This window comes from Hippoglossus stenolepis, chromosome 20 (assembly GCF_022539355.2).
Source record: "Hippoglossus stenolepis isolate QCI-W04-F060 chromosome 20, HSTE1.2, whole genome shotgun sequence".
NCBI classification, from domain to species: Eukaryota; Metazoa; Chordata; class Actinopteri; order Pleuronectiformes; family Pleuronectidae; genus Hippoglossus; species Hippoglossus stenolepis.
The window spans coordinates 21,104,148-21,123,735 of NC_061502.1; the positions used below are offsets into that span (position 1 = coordinate 21,104,148).

Sequence of the window (19,588 nt, forward strand, 5' to 3'; positions counted from 1 at the left end):
TCCACTGCAGTGATGATTCTGCACAAACTATATCTGTAACTTAGCTCGACTAGTTTCATGAAAAATGTCACGAACCACAACTTGGTGAAACCATTTCCTGTGATGCTTTTTATTCGAATTAGAATAAACTGGATTGATCACACAGCAGAGAACACAACAGCTACAGTTCGAACAGAAGAACAGGGGACCCAGGACAGAGCCCTGAGGAACACCACATGTGAGATGAGGAACCAGGTTCCATCTGACTTGCACAAGCCATCTTTGACTCTTCAAATGAGCAAAATGTCTGTTCAGCTGTCTATCCTTCAACATGGCCGCCTGTAACCACAGGAAACTACTTTTAAAACAAAATGTCTACATTTATTAACTTGATAAAGCAGCAACACTGGAACACAAAGGGACAAATAAAAGAAACAATAAAAACAGTTTGTTGATTACGATAACATGCTAACAGGCTCAGTTCAGCTCTACAGTCGGATCTGATTGATCTTATTATTGATCCATTTGACTTTGACCTTGGAGAAGAATGGAGGGCTGTGACTGGTGGAGACATCGAGGAGGCGGTTCTCCTCCAGGTTCCGCCGGATGGAGCGAACATCCGCAGCTGATAGGCCGGTTTTCAGAGACAGCAGCGCTGACACGTGAGCGTCACTGAGGAGAAACGACACAGAGGAGTGATCATAAAAACATGAAAAGTATTGATGATCACACTGACTCACTTTAACCAACAGGTGAACACGTCATGTGACTCACACGTGATTTACAGGTATGATTACATGAAGCAGCTGAGTCACTTTTTAGTTCAGGGAACAGAAGTGAGACAAGTGAAGAAGATCTCAGGTGACCTGACTCCTCTCAGTATCACCGCAGACACCTGAGCCCACCTGGACACACCTGCCGTCTCCCACGGCAACCAGGTTTTTCTCACACAGCAGATCCAGGTCACATTGTTCATGAAAACACACGACGACGACAGAACATTAAACCAATGACACACAGAGAGAAAGTGAAATGAGTTCAAAGTATGTTAATTCTGTAAAAAACATGATAAGACCTGACAGAGTCACACCTACACGGAACTAACATGTTAAATAACGTCTCTCGACCTAAAGGTGAATGTTCAAGTTGGTCAAATATTAAAACGAGACACGAGAGGACGAAGCTTTTTAATTTATTTACAAACATTAAACCATGAATATGAACATATGAACATGTACATCTACATATGTTCACACACATAAACATGTATATGACGTATGGAAACCTGAACGTCTCTGATTGGCTGAGCAGGAACGTCTGCACCTCGTCACCTGTTGGTTCAGGTGAGAGAACGTCGAGTGTGTACCTGAGGTCGGGGAACGTTCTAGCCAGACTGACCAGCTCCAGCTGAACGTTTCCTGGATCCTGCAGACGGAGAACCTCCGCAATGCGACAGAGAACGTCGCCGAGCCACAAGGGGGCGCTGCAGCCCTGGCGACACAAACAAACTGTCGTCAGGAAACACGCACAGTACTCGAGTAAAAATACTTAGTTACATTGCACCACGGAGCAACTCACCCCATCTTTGAAGAAGTCGTTGATCTTCTGAGCGTCTTCTTTCATCCGCTGGGCTCCGCCCACCTGTTGCTCTCTTTTCTTCATCTTGGTCTTCATCATCCTCTTCACGTACTGAAGAACCACTTCCTGGTGGACGACGGTCAGCAGAGACTACAGGTACAGACAGGCGAGACACAGAGAGGTGAGACAGACAGGTGAGACAGACAGGTGAGACACAGACAGGTGAGACACAGACAGGTGAGACAGACAGGTGAGACAGACAGGTGAGACACAGACAGGTGAGACAGACAGGTGAGACACAGACAGGTGAGACACAGAGAGGTGAGAAAGACAGGCAAGACACAGACAGGTGAGACACAGACAAGTGAGACAGACAGGCGAGACACAGAGAGGTGAGACAGACAGTGAGACAGACAGGTGAGACACAGACAGGTGAGACAGACAAGGTGAGACACAGACAGGTGAGACACAGAGAGGTGAGAAAGACAGGTGAGACACAGACAAGTGAGACAGACAGGTGAGACAGACAGGTGAGACACAGACAGGTGAGACAGACAGGTGAGACAGACAGGTGAGACACAGACAGGTGAGCACACTGTCTCACCTCTCTGCACGTTGCGTTCAGGTCAGTCAGGGCCATCAGCTGCCGGCTCAGAGAGCTCAGCAAAGAGTCGACAACAGGAAGTTCCCCGTCCAACCACACAGACGTCCACAGGTGACTGTAACACACCTGAACACACACATACACACTGTGTACCTGGTTCTTGCAGTATAGTCAGTACAGGAAGTATTTTGTACCTTCAGCAGCATGCGAATGGGACAGGTAAAATACCTGTACCCACAATCCCTCAGGGCAGACAGAGTGTCCAGACAGTGACGTTGCTGCTGCCCAGTCAGACTTCCTGTCGGATCTGTGATGTATTTCCTGAGGAAAGTCAGAATCAGCCAATCAGCTGCAGAGAAACAGGTCAGGAGTCGTGCAGGGATCGAGCAGGTGATCTCACCTGAACTGCTGCTCACAGACCAGGTGAGCTTTGACCACTGAGTCCATGTTACCTTGGTTTCTCCTCACAAACTCCTTCATGCTCGTCTCATAGCTGGAACACATGTTATTTCATGAATTTACACATCAACTGCCCCACCCACTGCTGTGTGTGTGTGGTCTACCTGTGGAGGAAACTCTCCAGGTGAGCTGTGATCCTCTGAATCCTGCTCTGGTCTCTGATCACATGATGGAACTCAGTCACTGAGCTGTTGATCACCTGGAAACACAAACACCTGAACAGACGTACTGCAGTCCAGGTCAAATCCAGGTACACCTGCCGAACACCTGTTTAAATACACACCTGGATTCCAGGTGTTTCATACAAGTCTTCTACTCATGACATATGCACTGTCTCTTATCTGTCTCTCACCTGTCTCTCACCTGTCCCTCACCTGTCTCTCACCTGTATGACATCAGCAGCCAGTGGACTGAAGTAGTAGGTGTCGATGATCTCCGGTGTGTCTCCGCTCCACCAGCTGTCCTCTTCTATCTTTAAGGCTGTTCTCAGCCACAGCTTCACTTGGTCCTGAAGAACGAAACGTTCAAACACACGACTGATTCTGGTTCGGAAAAACCTTCTGAGCTCTTTCACTCACTTTCTGTTTTCAGGCTGTTGATGGACACAACATATATTTGACATTTGATCGTTCACTTGGCTTCATTTTAAAGAGTGTGGGTGCCGGCTGGTCTTCACCTCTTTGTGGCTCAGGTACTGTTCCTCCAGCGGCTCCAGGTGGTCCTGCCGCAGCAGAGAACCCAGACAGGCCGTCTTTATCTGTCCATCCAGGTCCTCGTGTTTCAGAACTGTTCTGAGGTGGAAACACACTGAAATAAAAGAACGGCTTCACACCTCCACCTACTCTGATACTTGTGATGATTCTCTCAAACTGTGCTGATCAATAACTCTGATCTGATCAATGAGTCAATTCAGTTTCATGGAAATTTTAATTAGAAAAAACCTAATGAACCCATAATCACCTGAGGAAAAAATAACAGTAAAAGACTGAGCGAGAAGATGAAACAAGAGGTTCAATCATCCTGTCTGCAGCGACATGAAGGTGTGTTCATGACGACTCGACACCACATGCTCACAGCTCTTCACTGTGCACAATTGTCACGTTTTTTAACATATCGATCATTTATTTTTGAATATAAACCTTGGTAAATGTTATTAGTCCTGGTTTAGGTTGAGGATCTATGGTTTCATACTGACTCACTGTGGGTAGCAGTCATTGACCCAGAGCAGCAGGTAGCTGCAGTCGTCTATTCCCAGAGCAGAAGCAGCGAGTTCAGTGAGTCGAGCAGAGAACCTCTGATGGTAGAATCCAGCATAGATGTTCAAGATGTCCATGTGTGGAGGGTAACAATCCTTCACCGTCCTCGCCACCGTCAGCAGGTCGTCCTTCACACGTTTCCCCATACGACAAACCTGAAGACAATAGTTGGAGGCTGAGTTACAAATTTCTGAGTTGACGTCTAAAATGTAGAAAACACTTGAAACAAAAATTAAACTCCTCGTTTAGTTTTTTAGTTTTGTCACTAATTTTGTAAACATATTTTTGGAACTGTTGTTTTCAGAGACAACTCGATGTTTAAAGATTAAGGCGAAAATAAAATATAATCGATGTTTGACTCTTGACATGTCCCTGATGCGTCCCGTTGTGTCTCAGACTCGTTGTCATTGACGACTCACCTGCCTTTTCATGGGTGAGGACAGGCTGTGGGTTCCACTCAACTCGTCCTCTGCAGCCTTCGTCAGTCTGGACGCCACCATGTTCTGCAGCAGAGTGTTGTGAGTTCTGACACAATTAAGAGGACGCCACACTGGGAGTCTGTCGTGAGGACGACATGTCCAGCGCTGGTCCTGCGCCTCCTGCTGCTGGATGGAAGCCACGGCACTCCTCAGGACATCCAGCTGTCCTGAGGACGAGGACAAGGGGAAGGTATTGTGGATGGCCATCCATATTTTCAGCTTCAGAGCTTCGAATTCTCTCAGCAGCTGGTCCTCGTCCTCAGAGGAAGAGTTGAAGAGCAGCTCCTCCTGGATGATCAGCCTCCTGCTGATCTCCTCCAGCTCCTGATCCTCCTGCACCTCACGGTCCAACTCATCCTCTGCACAAGACAAACCAGGGGCCTGTTGTACGAGTTCAACATATCCAGGATATCTTTCAGTTATTCAGCTGAACTTCACCTAACAGTCACAGTCAGGCTAAGTGGTCACATGACGCTGGTTATCAACTCCTTAAGTTACAGTAACTCAGGTTTTCCTCCTATTTCTCAATGAGTATCAAACTGGACATCGAGTTGGTGACCTCGTATAAGTACCTGGGTGTTCACCTGAACAATAAACTGGACTGGACTGATCATGCCAGTGCCCTGGCCAGAGCAGACTGAGGTCTTTTGGACTACAGGGGGCGCTCCTGAAGACTTTTTATGACTGTGGTGGCATCTGCCGTCTTATTTGGAGTAGTTTGCTGGGGCAGCAGCATTTCAACTGCTGACAGGAAGAGACTGGACAGGTGAGGTGAGGACATCCCAGCTCGGTCCGGGATGTTTGACTCAGTGGAGGTGGTGGGACAGAGGACAACCAGGCCCCCCCCCTGCAGGACACCGTGTGTCAGTGTCTGAAGGTGTCGCAGGTCGTTCCTTCCTGCAGCAGCAAGACTGTACAAGCAGCTCTGCTCCCAGTAAGACTCCATGCACCCCCACTATGGACTGAACTTTAACTCTCTTAACGGGGAAATATTCACTTTGCTATATTCATCTAACTGTGCAATATCAACAGTTCATGTGCAATTCATTCACTGTAAATATTCTCACACATGATTACTGTCTTTACACTGTATATACCAGTTTTGTATGTTTCTATATTTATATATATTTGTTATATTCCTTACACTTAAGTACTGCATGTTACTTTGTACTGGCTGCTGTAATCCTGCAAATTTCCCCACTGATGGATAATAAATCTTATCTTATCTTAAGTATTTTAACAAATTGAAAATGTGACGAGCAGACACAGTTCTACCTTAATATCTCTAATAATGCATGTAATGGAAAATTCCACTGATCAATGTCTTATTACTGTTTTGACTGTTTTCTGTGCACTTAGCTGATACAGCATCAATGTCTTCCACCTCCTGTCGACCTTTATTTGTGTAACTGTAACAGTGATGCCAGACAGCAGACGGTTCCTGTCTGCTGTCTGTTCTGTATCCCATTCATCACATTGTATAAAAACCTTCCTTTTTAACTTCTCGTGGTTTCACTCTGAGCCATGTTGCTGTGTAACCCTCTGCAGAGCTAATCATTAAACCTCGAAGACAACTCCGGTCTGAGAAACTCTTTATTTCAAATCTCATGATAAGTTTCCACGACATGCACTAAGAGGGTTCCTTGTTCAGTTTACAGCTTTAGTTAATATCCAGACAACATTGGTATTGTACACTGAGATATCCTGAACTGAATCGATATTTGAACAAATGTAATCAAACAGTCAGGAAAAGGTATAACAGTTGTGTTATTGTGGCGCAGAGAAAAATGTTGGGTGCATCTAAATGAAAAAGCTCGGCGCACCAGTGAAGCCAGTGAGAAGCGTTGGTCTGGAGCTTCTTCAATCCACATGTTCTTCAAACTAAAGATCATGTGTAGAGATGGAGACACGTTACACTGAACCCAGAAGAGGAACAAATCAATAAAGAAATCACATGAGAACCAGTTTAAAAAATAAAAGCTTCTGTCTCTCACCTCTCATCTCTGAGTCGTTTGGTTCTGTGACCAAGAAGCTGGAAGGGGCGGAGTCACGTGACCTGGCTCCACCTGCCTAATCTCCCCCCCCTCCCCCCACCACCACCACCAAACACCTCTGCTGCCCCCTGCTGGACCGGATAAAACCCCTCATCATCAGGAACAGAACCCAGATCATTCAAAATCTCCAGTAGGTTAAACACACGGACCAGGACCAGGACCAGGACCAGGACCAGCACCAGGACCAGCACCAGGACCAGGACCAGGACCAGGACCAGCACCAGGACCTGGACCAGGACCAGCACCAGAAGGACCAGCACCAGGACCAGGACCAGGACCAGGACCAGGACCAGCACCAGCACCAGGACCAGGACCAGGACCAGCACCAGGACCAGCTCAGACTATCATGTGAACATTTACATCAGTTCAAAAATAAAACAGCTGATCTGTGTGTTTGTCTATTTATCTATAAACATATACAAGCTGTTCTGAGACGATGTGTGCGGGCGGGGGGTTAACGTTGCTAACGACCAATGACTTATTCGATTTTCTTTGTAAACAAAATGAATGTAAACACAATTGATCAGAAACACTTTGATTGATCAGATCAGTTTATTACAAATGAGAAATCCTGCTGATGAAGAATGTGTGTGAGTTGTCTAGAGAAGCTTTTATTCTGAAACAACCTTCACAACTCAATCCACCAATCACCTGCAGCAGCAGCAGTTTCATCATCACAGCAACAGCCAATCAGGTTTGTGTTGGGGTCAGGTGATGGATGAATACATTCTCAGCTCCGCCCATTTCCACAATGAAAAAGTGCACATTTGGTGAAGGAGCCTTAACAAACAGGAAACATGCACTATACAAAATAAAAGTCTAAAACATTCTGTCTCTGCACAACCACATGCCAGTGTGTCCAGTTAGCCTAGCTTAGCACAAAGACTGAAAGCAGGGGGAAACGTGACCCTCACTCCACCTCCCTACAACACAGGGACGAGTTGTGCCTGTCAGACCAAACTGAGGGTGAAGCTCAGCTAAATGTAAAGCTGAATAATAGACAACCTCAACACAACCTCAACACAACCTCAACACTCCCTCAACACAACCTCAACACAACCTCAACACAACCTCAACACTCCCTCGACACAACCTTAACACTCCCTCAACACAACCTTAACACTCCTCGACACAACCTCAACACACCCTCAACACAACCTCAACACAACCTCAACACAACCTCAACACAACCTCAACAACCTCAACACTCCCTCGACACAACCTTAACACTCCCTCAACACAACCTTAACACTCCCTCAACACAACCTCAACACAACCTCAACACAACCTCAACACTCCCTCAACACAACCTCAACACTCCCTCAACACAACCTTAACACTCCCTCAACACAACCTCAACACTCCTCAACACAACCTTAACACTCCCTCAACACAACCTCAACACAACCTCAACACAACCTCAACACAACCTCAACACAACCTCAACAATCCCTCAACACAGCCTCAACACTCCCTCAACACAACCTCAACAATCCCTCAACACAACCTCAACACAACCTCAACACTCCTCAACACAACATAAACACTCCCTCGACACAACCTTAACACTCCCTCGACACAACCTCAACACTCCTCAACACAACCTCAACAATCCCTCAACACAACCTCAACACAACCTCAACACAACCTCAACACAACCTCAACACAACCTCAACACAACCTCAACACAACCTCAACACAACCTCAACACTCCTCAACACAACATAAACACTCCCTCGACACAACTTCAACACTCCCTCAACACAACATAAACACTCTCTCAACACAACCTTAACACTCCCTCGACACAACCTTAACACTCCCTCGACACAACTTCAACACTCCTCAACACAACATAAACACTCTCTCAACACAACCTTAACACTCCCTCGACACAACCTTAACACTCCCTCAACACAACCTCACACTACCTCAACACAACATAAACACTCTCTCAACACAACCTTAACACTCCCTCGACACAACCTTAACACTCCCTCAACACAACCTCAACACTCCCTCAACACAACCTCTAACACAACCTTTGACACAACCTCAACACAACCTTTAACACAACATTTAACACAATCTTTAACACAATCTTTAACACAACCTAAACACTCCCTCAACACAACCACAACCCTGATACAACCTTAACACAACCTCAACACAACCTTGATACCTCAAACCAACCTGTAACACAACCTCAGCACAACTTCACAACCTCAACACAACATTTAACACAACCTCAACACAACCTCTAACAGACACACACATGTGGTTTCAGTGGCTCTGACCTCTGATTCTTACACAGAAGATAAGAACAGCGACTTCACCTCCTCGTCTCACACCATCACTCATGACATCACGAGTCAGAGGTCACACGTGTCGTTAATGAGGTGATGCCTTTAAGGACCAGCAGGAGATCTTGTTACATTTTACAGAAAACTCTCCGACATTCAGCGACAGTGATCCTAAGGCGGTTTCACAATTATCGCACAACAATCACAGATGGTGAAAACAACAGGATGTGAAAAGCAGCAGACATTCTGTCGTCCATGAGGTGGGGGGGCGTGACATGTACAAATGACCCCTCGTCTGTTCAATGAAAAAACATAAAGTTCATCAAGATACGTCTTGAATTGATCTGCGAGCTGGAGCGATGTGAAGCAGTCACATGTTCATTATTTCAAATGTTGCTGAGGCATGAAGGACAGGATTGTTTCAGTGCATCCACAGCAGCAGCAGGTTTAACAACTAGGAAATAAAACAACCGTAGGTCTGATGCCACACTCATGTCACGTGGGACGCCACAATCTATGACTCAACAGACGCCTCAGGCAGCGGTTGGGACTGTGGGCGGGTTAAAGTGAGTCAGAGCTTTAAAGAAGCCACATTGACGTGAACAAAGTTTAAAAGTTGTAATTACGTGGCACCAATGTGACCTGAATGCAGCATTAGTCCTGTAAGACGCTGTCTCCCACTTCAGGGGGCGTCGCCTTCAAAGACCAAGTGACGTTCTATTGGTTCTACAGGAGTTGAGGAAAACACCTTTACAGGAGACAAGAGGTCGAGTGAAAGCAAGCGCCCTCTCTGTCTCAACAAACCTCCGACATCACAGCGGTGTTCGGAAACAGAAGTTAGATGTTGACAGTGACAGTGAGTGACGACTCTTATACTTTGTCTGGACATGGAGTCAAACTTTGTCAGAGACAGACACCTGAAACAGGACGCAGCTTATATTTCAACCTGCAACAGTCCCTCAGCTGACCAGTAGGGGCCTGTTTGTCTGCAGGAATACGCCTCTCTGGGTTCTACATAGAACAGTTCTTCATCATCAGTGCTGTGGGGTGGATGCACAGTTACTATCCAGAGTTGGTACAGTGGCCTGCTCAGGCCTTGTAATGGCCCCCGCTGGGGCCACGAGGTGGTCGTTTGGTGCTTTCATTGCTGTTGGATGTTTGGGGGGGGCTCCGGGGTTTGGAGGCGGGTTTCTTCTCCTTTGATGAAGGACGAGTCTGACAGAGAGAGGACGTCCCGAGTGAGGACGTCCCAACAGTCGCAGTCTGGAGATTTCCACCGGGCTCCACAATGGTGTTTATTACTACGGCAAGAAAAAAAGGACATTAATGAATTTGTCTTTAAATTTATAAAAGAGAAAAAATCACTGGTGTCCAGTGCAGAAACATGTTAGCTTGGCTTAGCACAAATACTGGAAACAGCTCATTCACAGTGTCCAAGTGTGAGGGTGAACCCCAGGGTTCTTAACTGGGGATGCTTCGCTTTCATATTTACACCAGTTTGGATCTTTCACATCCGAACATAAACAACACTGTTGTTTACTGCACAATCTATAAATTTATCCAACATTCGTATCATGAGTTGTTTGGATTTTAAAAACATTGTTTGATAAAGACTCATTTAAAAAGGTTAAAATGCTGAAAGAACAAAAAGAGCCCTCAAATTTCTGGAGTTTGTAATCCTCACTTTAAAACCCCACATCATAAATGAAAGATGTTTGTTTTCGTACCTTCCAGTTGCCTCTGGACTCGTCTCAGCTCTTTCAAAATGGAGGTAATTTCCTGCAACAGAAAACAGAAGGTTACAGCTGCTCTCACATTAAAAGCTGACTGATAATATCAAGTTATCATATTAGTAAATATACTGTTCTTAAAAATAACCTTGTTGGAGGTTTTTAGGATGGGCACTTCGTTCTCAGCGTTGATCTTGGCCTCGATCTCCTCCCAGACCTCAGCCTTGTTCTGGAACAAAACCCTGAGGGAGATATGAGTGGTTTAATAACACCTGAACCCTTCAGATCACAGATCAACAGGAACTGTTGTGTCATCAAGAGCCTCCTTACTTCATTTTTTCAGCCAGCTGCTCTGTGTTCTCGCGGATGGCCTGAGAAAGCTGAGACACTGGATTCAGCATCAGATTGTCCAGAATCACCTGAAACATTCGTTCACACACAAAGAAACGATGACGTGAAGATGAAGCTCCCGCTACACCAGCAGCAGTTCACACCTGTTTTCCCAGCAAACCAAAACTAACTGCAGTCATCCCACTTGTTGACCACGTTCACACACATCTCTGCATTTCTTTTCAGAACCTACACGACAGTGTAAAGAGTCAGCTACTACTACTACTACTACTACTACTGCTACTACTACTACTACTACTACTACTAATAATAATAATAATAATAACAGTTTGGTTTATTTTGAATTTCAAATTGAAAATGTTAAGTTACGTTAAGTTTCAGTGTGAAGGAGTAAGTGACATCATCGGTTGTCGTAGGTTTAGGGTTACGACTGGTGATGTCATGTGAGATTTGTAGAGACATCTGGTGGTGAAGTTACATATTACAACTTAACCCAGAGGACACGAGGACTCAAGATGTTTTCAGACATGAACTCTGTAAAATATCGTCTGGACATTTCCTGTAGTGAGTGTTTGTGAAGCAGCAGCAGCAGGTTGTCGGATCCGACTCGTTCACAACAGGAACATGTGGGGAACATCCAGACGAGAGGCGGAGCCTGTAGAGCAGCAGGAGGCAGGACAAAGATCAGTGTTGTTGTTTACAGCTCATCCACACCGGCGTCGGCCCTCATCACCAAAAGATCTGGAATCTCCTCGTGTTTCCAAGTTGACGTCTTCGTCTTCTACGTGTACGGCTCCTCTTCTTCATCCTGAGATGTTTGTGTTCTTCCAGTTTCACGTCCGTCACGTGTTAGAAACCTCATCAACACGTCCACTCGCTCACTGGGAAGCTTCAGGACATTTTACTAGGAGGCTGCAGGAGAAGATCCAGAAAATGTCCAGAGACACTGACTCAGACATTTGTTCTCACAGACAGAACCTGCAGAACGTGTGAGGAACATGTCAGGAACATGTCAGAATTTCAGTTCATGTCTGAAAACATGTTTATTGTATTGTTCAGCAATTAAATATTCAGCACGTTTAAAGAAAAGTTCTGTTTGGATTCTGTTCTGAAAAGATATAAAGCTTTTGGAACTCAAAAGAGTTAAAGAGTAAACTTGACTGAGCTGCAGTGTGAACGTAGCCTTAGTGGGATTAGACAGTGACCTCTTCACGGTTCCAAGGACGTCGCTGTTTAGAACCAGGCTCCGGCTCATTCATGTTTGCGTCCAGGTCGGAGACGACAGACGAACCTGGAGGAACCTTCTGGTAGTTTAAACTGGCCTCAGGGATATGATGGACCAGCTGGAAAGAGAGTAGAGCGAGTGATCCAACTTCTGTAAGATTTTATCAAACCAGCAAGCCGCTGATGCCAGTTCTCCGTGTTCTCATGCACCAAGTCAACATGCAGCGGGGCTGGTGGAGCAGTGAATTTTAGTTCTGCTGGGAGACCGTGGATTAACTGCCACATGGGGGCGTGAAAGTGCAGGAGGTCGTACTGGTCACCAGCTCCACGAACTGACCCAAAACCAGTAAAACCAGTTTATTCATGTTCTCATGTTCTAATGTTCTCATGCGAGGAAGTGAGTTCACAACAAAACTGCTGAGTCAGAGGCTCTGTTCACACGCATCTGTCCTGAGAGAGCAAATCACAGCAATCTGTGATCATGTGATCTGATCTCACTTCCTGTTCTAAAACCTCGTACGTCACCTCTGTTCACGAAGAACAAATCATGTTTCAACTGTCGTGGTCACAAGTGTGAACGAGTTAGAGTAAAACCGACAGAACAGTAGAGTTAGTTCGGAGCTGGGGTTAGAACAGAGAAGATTTACGTTCCAGTGTTGTAATGTTCTCATGTCCTAATGGTCTCGTGTTCTAATAAACTTGTGTTCTAATGTTCTGATGTTCTCATGTTCTCACGTTGTAATGTTCTCATGTTCTCATGTTCTCACGTTGTAATGTTCTCATGTTCTCACGTTGTAATGTTCTGATGTTCTCATGTTCTCACGTTGTAATGTTCTCATGTTCTCATGTTCTCACGTTGTAATGTTCTCATGTTCTCACGTTGTAATGTTCTCATGTTCTCATGTTCTCACGTTGTAATGTTCTCATGTTCTCACGTTGTAATGTTCTGATGTTCTCATGTTCTCACGTTGTAATGTTCTGATGTTCTCATGTTCTCACGTTGTAATGTTCTGATGTTCTCACGTTGTAATGTTCTGATGTTCTCATGTTCTCACGTTGTAATGTTCTCATGTTCTCACGTTGTAATGTTCTGATGTTCTCATGTTCTCACGTTGTAATGTTCTCATGTTCTCACGTTGTAATGTTCTGATGTTCTGATGTTCTCACGTTGTAATGTTCTGATGTTCTCATGTTCTCACGTTGTAATGTTCTCATGTTCTCACGTTGTAATGTTCTCATGTTCTCATGTTCTCACGTTGTAATGTTCTCATGTTCTCACGTTGTAATGTTCTCATGTTCTCACGTTGTAATGTTCTCAGTGACTTAGTTTCAATGTGTTTTGAACAAACTCAGTAGTTTTGTTGTTGACATTCTTTCACATCAGATTCAATCTGACAAATGTGAAAAATGTAAAACTTGTGTTCCTCAGAAGAACCCGACACAGTGAGAGCAGGGGCATGATGTGATGAAGGGAACCAGAGTGCAGGAGGAGTGATGAGTCAGAGTTAAACACCTGAGATGGTTGAACGCCACGTAAGAATGGGTAAGATGGAGTCTGTGCAGCAGAACAGAGAAATGAGTCATGAGGATCCAAAGCAGCATGAAGACGCTCATCAATCAACCTGAGAAAATAATAAAACTACAAAAAGACCAAGATCATAAAAACTAACATTTCTAATTGAAACTGTGGTTTCAGAATAAAATCAGCTTCAAATCACTGGTTACAATCATGTCTCTAATAAAACATGTGGCGTGTTCTGGTGTGTGTGATGGTGGTTGTGGTTCGGGGGATGTTTGGTGGCCCACCTCCTCCCTGGCAGAGATGGTGGAGGCTGGCGTATTCGGCAGTGAGCTGGGCGAGGTGGTGGTTCCCATGCCCGAACTCGGTGAGTCTCCATCTCCGGCGACATCATGGATTTCCCTCGCCAGGATGGCGAGATCTTTGGCCAGGTCCTGACTGAGCCTGGGTGGAAAACAAAAGGTCAACATGAGGTTTGACTGAGGACCAGTTTGAATGCACATATAGATATTTCGTTGTGTTTTTACTTGGCGATCTCTGCGCTGTGCGTGGACCAGTTCTGGTAAGGGTCGACCTCGTTCTGGTCGTCATCCTCCTCCGTTTCCAGGGAAACAGACTTGGATCGAGTGGCGGCCGTGCGCTGGCCACGGGGATTCTGTGCAGAGGCAGAGTGATGGGATGAGCGCTTAGCTTTCGAAGCCGCAGCATTCATTTCGTATTCTTCCTCAGAGGATGAGAAGTCAGAGTCCTTCTGTCTGCGACGGGAACCTGCAAATATTTAAATTTAGATTTATTTCATCAACAAAGCAACGACACACTGAGACAAAAATCTAAATTAGAGACACCTCCCTGTGGTTGCTTGTCTCCACCAATCAGAGCAGGTTCATCTACATACATTTTAGTTTCACTCATGAGGTCACTGTGACCTTTGACCTCTGAAATCTGATCAGTTCATCTTTGAGTACAAGAGACAACTGGTCAAAATGTGAAGAAATTCCTTGAAGTTTCCCTGAATGAAATTGAATTATCTCCATAGCAACGGCCGCTGAGGCTTATGATGTTTCAGAGACCGGCAGAGAAGTTGTGTTTCCATGGTAACGGCAGGAGACTGAGCTGTGACCTGATCCACAGCGACAGAAAGAGATGTCTCCTGCACGCTGCTGAGCCAAAGATGGTTAAATATCCCTTCTTATCCCAAGGTCATCAGAACCTGGAAAGGTTCTTTTACCCCAACATGTGTCAGGTCGGATCCATCCTCTCGTTCTTCAGTTTTACACTAACATACATTTTAGGTACGTTGGTGACGTCGTATATCACACAATCTCACAAATCTCACACATCTAAGAGAAAGGTCGTCAGCGTACGATTTGATCTAACAAGCACATTTTTTTCAACGGCTGCTGATCAGCTGATGACACCGATTTATCCCAATGACTTCAAGCTACAATTCAACTCAAGAGAGGGCATTGAAAAAATATCACCTGATAATCAGTGACTGAACTGATTCAAACAGAACTTCATCTTCAAATGCAGGACAGAGATTCAAAAGCTACTGGATATGATGCAGCAGTTTTCATCGTTGAACTTCACAGTTAAACTATGTATAAAGTTTGGTCATTTTGAAATCTGCATCATTAAATAAAAATAAAAACAAAAACAACATTTTCATGAAAGACCAGGAAGTTAAAAAGCCAGAGAAGGCCACAGAAGAACAGCCGGGACTCACCAGTGCTGGGATACTTTGCTCCACTGGACCGGGTGTGGGTCGATGTTTGCTTCACAGGAGCTCCACCTCGTCTGCTGGCTGCCTGCCGAGCGTCGCTCACCAATACCTTCCTGGTGGTGGAAGCAGACTCGGAGTTGCGGTTGGAGAAAGCAGACTCGGAGTTGCGGTTGGAGAAAGCAGACCGTCCCGTGGAGGATGTTTCATTGTCGCTGGGAGCTGTGAAGGAGCCGGTCCTCTTCCGGGGCATTGCTAAGATGTCCAGTCTGGACATCTTCTTCCCTTCGCCGGAGAGTTTGGGCGGTGCAGTGATATTGTCGGAATTCTGGGATAACCGGTCAGTCTCAGCACCTTCGTTGTCTGAAGCCTCACCCAGTCGTGCTCGACGGAGCATGGAGGCTCGGGTCGGCCGTGGTGCTGACAGGCTGTTGGAACGTGTCAGGACCTGCTGAGTCACTGTCTTGGCTGTTTTTTCATTGTCCTCTTTCTGAAGAGGAGTGATTAGTTTCTTGCTACGGTTGGACGGACGAGAACTTTCATGGTCAGATGACGTGCTTTCAGTCCAGTTTGTACCAGAACTCTGCTGGCCCTCAGAAAGGTCCAGAGAGCCACAGTTCCCTGTACTGCGACGCATTTGAAAGCGCTTTTCTGCATCAATTTTACTTGATACATTAGGAGTCGTCTGGCTTTGGCGTTTCTCAGAAAGTCGCTCACGGGCAGTGAGCTGCCGTCCCTTTTCTTGGATGGTTGGGCTGGAAGATGACTTCTCCTTCTGAAGGCTGCTGATGGCGGGACGCTTTTTAGAAGCTGAGCTGACTGGAGCATTTTTGCTACTTACTTGGCTCACGGTGCTTGCAGTGTCCACATCTGACTCACCAGACAGGGAGTCATCCATGTGGCTGGAGGAGCCCCCTTTCTTTGAGCTGCGACAAAAACCTGATGAGGGGAACCTGGTGTCCAGAGAAGACAAAGTTCCCCCAGCCTCCTGAAGGAAGGACTGTGCGTCCTGGATGTTCTCCCTCCTCTGCTCCATGTCTCTGATGGATGGGTGGCTGGAGATGTGGGGAAGGTTTTTCATCTGGACGGTGTCGCTGGGCCGGTCTTTGGTAAAGCTCTCCTGCCGGACAAATGACGACATGCAGCTGTCTTTAGTTGGGACAGAATCCTTGTCCTGTATTTGGAGGTTTGGAGCAGAGCTGTTGGGTTTGACACCTGTCCTCCTGGGTTCATGTCCACTCAGGTGTCGTATCAGGACTGTGGTAGGGGGAGTTTTTGCTGGGGGGTCTCGCGTCCTCTCAGACTGTACTGGGCTCTGGGCCTGGTCAGGTTTGCCTGGATGGTCTTCAGAACCGATGTAGAAGGATGTGGATTTGTTGGATGGAGACACTCTCTCTTGACCTCTAACCTGAGGACCAGTGACCCCTGGAGACATAGCTCCTGATCTGACCTGATTCTTCTTTGCCCTTTCCAGAACTGGTCCATCATCTGAGCGGCTGGCGTCGCTCAGGCTGTCTGGGTCCACGTCATCCTGAACAGACAGATGCTGGGTGGAGTCCTGTCGGTTGGGAGAACCAGACACTCTGTCCAGAGGTTCCTGGCCTTGGTAAGATTCATGACGAATCAAGATACTCGGGGCGACACTATCCAGCTTCTCTGGAGGCACCTGGGGCAGCAGCCTTCTGGTCCTGGAGCTGTGACTGGACTCAGACTCAGAGTTTTCGTGGCTGTAAGTTCCCAACGAGCTGCTCATGAAGCGTAAAGCTACAACAACAATTTGTTACATCATTACAACTTTTCATATTTGTGTCTTTTATTGTTTATAACTTTTGTTTTTTATATTCCAGAAAACATATTTTATGTGTGTTGCATCTTTTTCACCTCAAAACATAAGCTCACAAGTTTATATGATCTGAATTCTGTTGAGACCATGTAAAGAGGACAGGGATCTGTGAAGAAAGCTTCATGTTTTTTAAATTAACTGTTATTTTCAGTTAGAAATTGTTTAGATTTCACTACACCTGTAACAAGAATACACATTATAACCAGGTGGTAATAGCAAAGGCCTGTGGTCAGATGTTGTCTTCCAGATATAGATCTCATGTTAAAACCAGGTGGACATGGGGTCAACATATTCAGAGATTAGATACCTAGCCCTCAACAGATCACACTTGTGTTGTTTCTGACAAAATGCTTAGACAGAGTTTCAACAGCACCTTCTAGACATTCCCCTTGAGGTGGAGTGGAACCAGGTTCAGCATAGCTATCTGCCAGACTGGCCCAGCGGGAAACCCACTTAGGTCCTTCTAGACCTTGTACATGAGCAGCTGGAACCTAGAAAACACAGGATGAAGAACAAAGTTACCAGACAATAGAAATGAGGCAAAAGAGACCAACAACTTTTGACAGATTTTTAGCAGGAGAAACTTAGGGAATACCAGTCTGCATGCACTGGGATCAGAACATGCTACACAGGTTTTTCCAGGGTCTGATTACATTTCCAGTGGTTTTTACCTGTATGGGGCCTGTTGGGGGGCCACTGATTGCAGCTGGGATAAAGCCATGCAACAGGTCCACAGTGCTACCATCACTAGGCAGGTTAGCTTGTTCATCCTTGCCATCATTTATTACAGGTCTATACACTCCTGTGTTCACACCACTGTACTCTGGAGAGTCGAGGACACCAAACACCTGTCGGGGCACAGGGCATGCATGAGGATGGGGGGCAGGACCATGACGACAGGCAGGAGCAAGAAGGACAACAGCTTCCATGCATCCCTACAGCAACTTAAGATTTTCTGTCTCACAAAAAAATAGATCCGGTTCTGAGTCGCCTCAAACACCAACAGTGAAATATGAGAATCCTGATCTGTGTTTTTATGGACAATGGTATTTAGAACCGGCTGATTGGGGGAAGGTGGCAAGGGGTAAATCTTTTTGATATTACTGCCTGGAAAACAACCTTCACCAGGTTTGAACTCTGATGAAAGATGTTGTTCTTTTTACACAAATAAAGATTTGTCTCTGCTCAGGACTCAACAGAAACCACGAATGCTGCTTCGTACAAGAACCTTTAAGGCTAAAACCACCCGGGGTCTCAGTGACTTCACCTGATCGATCATGTTGCGAGCCTCCTCCACTTCCTTGTCCTGTGACTCTGCCTCTATGGTGTAGGTTCCGGCATCACTCAGACTGTCATCCTCCTCGTTCCTCACCATCCTCTGGGAACCTTTCGTGTCTCCTGCACGGACGCCATGGGAGAGCATTGAGGACATGTGAGGTCCAGAGGAGCGCACAGGAGAGGTGGTCTGTCCTGCATTAGTGGGGATGGAAGACTTTAAAACTGCTAGAGTCTGTAAGGGGGACGAGGGGTAGGAGACAGAGGATGGTGCTGGAGGTTCTTGTGGAGAGGGAATCCTTGCATGAGGAGGCGACACCATCACTGGAGGCGCAGACATGGGTGGAGGTGACATAATTTCCCTTGTTGGGGAAGAGTCCTGCTGACTGGAATCCTTCAGGAATTCAGTGGCAAACTCCTGGGCAAGCTTGGACTTCTTCCCGACGCTGCCAAAGGGTCTGATGACGATGCCCGAGGAAGAGCGAGAGGAGGAATTCGATGAAGCCGCCTCCCCCTCTGTCTTCTCTCTCTTTAAAGAGCTCGACCTCTGGGGTCCACTGTGGCTCTGACCCTTCAGAGGAACTGTCATCTGCTGGGTGGGGGGGATGTGGCCATGAACAGATGCCGGCCTCTCGCTGCCTTTGCGCCTCTCCATCTTGGCCTTCAGGGCAGAGTACGAGTCAGCGTGGGTAGGGTTGTGCGTGAAGGACTGTGAGCGTTTTTTGCGTGGGTTGTCATCGAAGAACTCGATGATGAAGGCCTGCTGGGTGAGGCTCTCAGGGGGGCCCTGCTTTTGTGTCTCTGTGGTGGGGGGTGGAGCTTGAGTAGGGCTCTGGGACAGGGGCCGCTCTGGGGCCACAGGTGAGGCTGGGGCCGTACTCGGCGGAGAGTACTGCAGTGGCTGGTGGAGCTTCTGTGTAGGAGCAGGCGGTTGACAATAGATAGACTGACCTGATTGGACAGTCTGCTGCAACACCTCAGACTGCTCTGATTGGACGGAGTGGTGGGATGTACTCCTTCCTTTGAGAACTGGGTCTTCTGAGTCGCTCTGGGTTCCGTCCTCATGATGGTGACCTGACAACAAGAATAAACATATGAAGCCATTGATTGATATACTACAGTAGAACCATAGTAGAACCACAGCAGACGGGGGATTATGTGCGACACCAGACTCTGACCTTTGAGGGTCTTGATGTTCATGGCGAGGTCGCTCT

The 19,588-nt window shown here is 46.4% G+C and overlaps 2 protein-coding genes across 12 annotated transcripts in view; both read right to left on the reverse strand.

The window, feature by feature from the left end:
* Window positions 1-81: 81 nt before the first annotated feature.
* Window positions 82-7,529, reverse strand: LOC118104006 (tumor necrosis factor alpha-induced protein 2). 2 transcript variants are annotated; one of them, XM_047337968.1, is made up of 12 exons: window positions 6,350-7,529; window positions 4,296-4,736; window positions 3,820-4,031; window positions 3,297-3,411; window positions 3,006-3,128; window positions 2,725-2,819; window positions 2,562-2,654; window positions 2,356-2,482; window positions 2,162-2,287; window positions 1,558-1,707; window positions 1,346-1,470; window positions 82-651 (listed from the first exon to the last, which is right to left on the reverse strand). In XM_047337968.1, exons 2-12 carry the CDS (start codon window positions 4,560-4,562, stop codon window positions 468-470), a joined length of 1,617 nt encoding a protein of 538 aa, XP_047193924.1. In that variant the 5' UTR covers window positions 4,563-4,736; window positions 6,350-7,529; the 3' UTR covers window positions 82-467. The 2 variants fall into 2 exon arrangements, with proteins under 2 accessions (XP_047193924.1, XP_035006931.2); XM_035151040.2 differs by having other exon boundaries at window positions 4,296-4,714; window positions 6,350-6,441.
* A 443-nt stretch (window positions 7,530-7,972) lies between these two features.
* cep170bb (centrosomal protein 170Bb) overlaps window positions 7,973-19,588 on the reverse strand; it is a 15,665-nt gene continuing 4,049 nt past the window's right edge. For 2 of the 10 annotated variants that reach the window (XM_047338232.1, XM_047338231.1), the window contains exons 8-20: window positions 19,553-19,588; window positions 18,367-19,448; window positions 17,771-17,947; window positions 17,473-17,590; window positions 15,263-17,020; window positions 14,064-14,304; window positions 13,824-13,980; window positions 13,531-13,572; window positions 11,999-12,136; window positions 10,773-10,861; window positions 10,591-10,684; window positions 10,440-10,491; window positions 7,974-10,013 (exon numbers count right to left, since the gene is read on the reverse strand). The exon at window positions 19,553-19,588 is cut by the window's right edge and continues 474 nt beyond it. In XM_047338232.1, the coding sequence (XP_047194188.1) occupies window positions 9,802-10,013; window positions 10,440-10,491; window positions 10,591-10,684; window positions 10,773-10,861; window positions 11,999-12,136; window positions 13,531-13,572; window positions 13,824-13,980; window positions 14,064-14,304; window positions 15,263-17,020; window positions 17,473-17,590; window positions 17,771-17,947; window positions 18,367-19,448; window positions 19,553-19,588 (4,196 nt within the window). In that variant the 3' untranslated portion in view covers window positions 7,974-9,801. Of the gene's footprint in view, window positions 10,014-10,439; window positions 10,492-10,590; window positions 10,685-10,772; window positions 10,862-11,998; window positions 12,137-13,530; window positions 13,657-13,823; window positions 13,981-14,063; window positions 14,305-15,262; window positions 17,021-17,472; window positions 17,591-17,770; window positions 17,948-18,366; window positions 19,449-19,552 lie in introns of all 10 variants that reach the window. The other 8 variants (XM_047338229.1, XM_047338230.1, XM_047338236.1 and 5 more) reach the window with 8 other exon arrangements.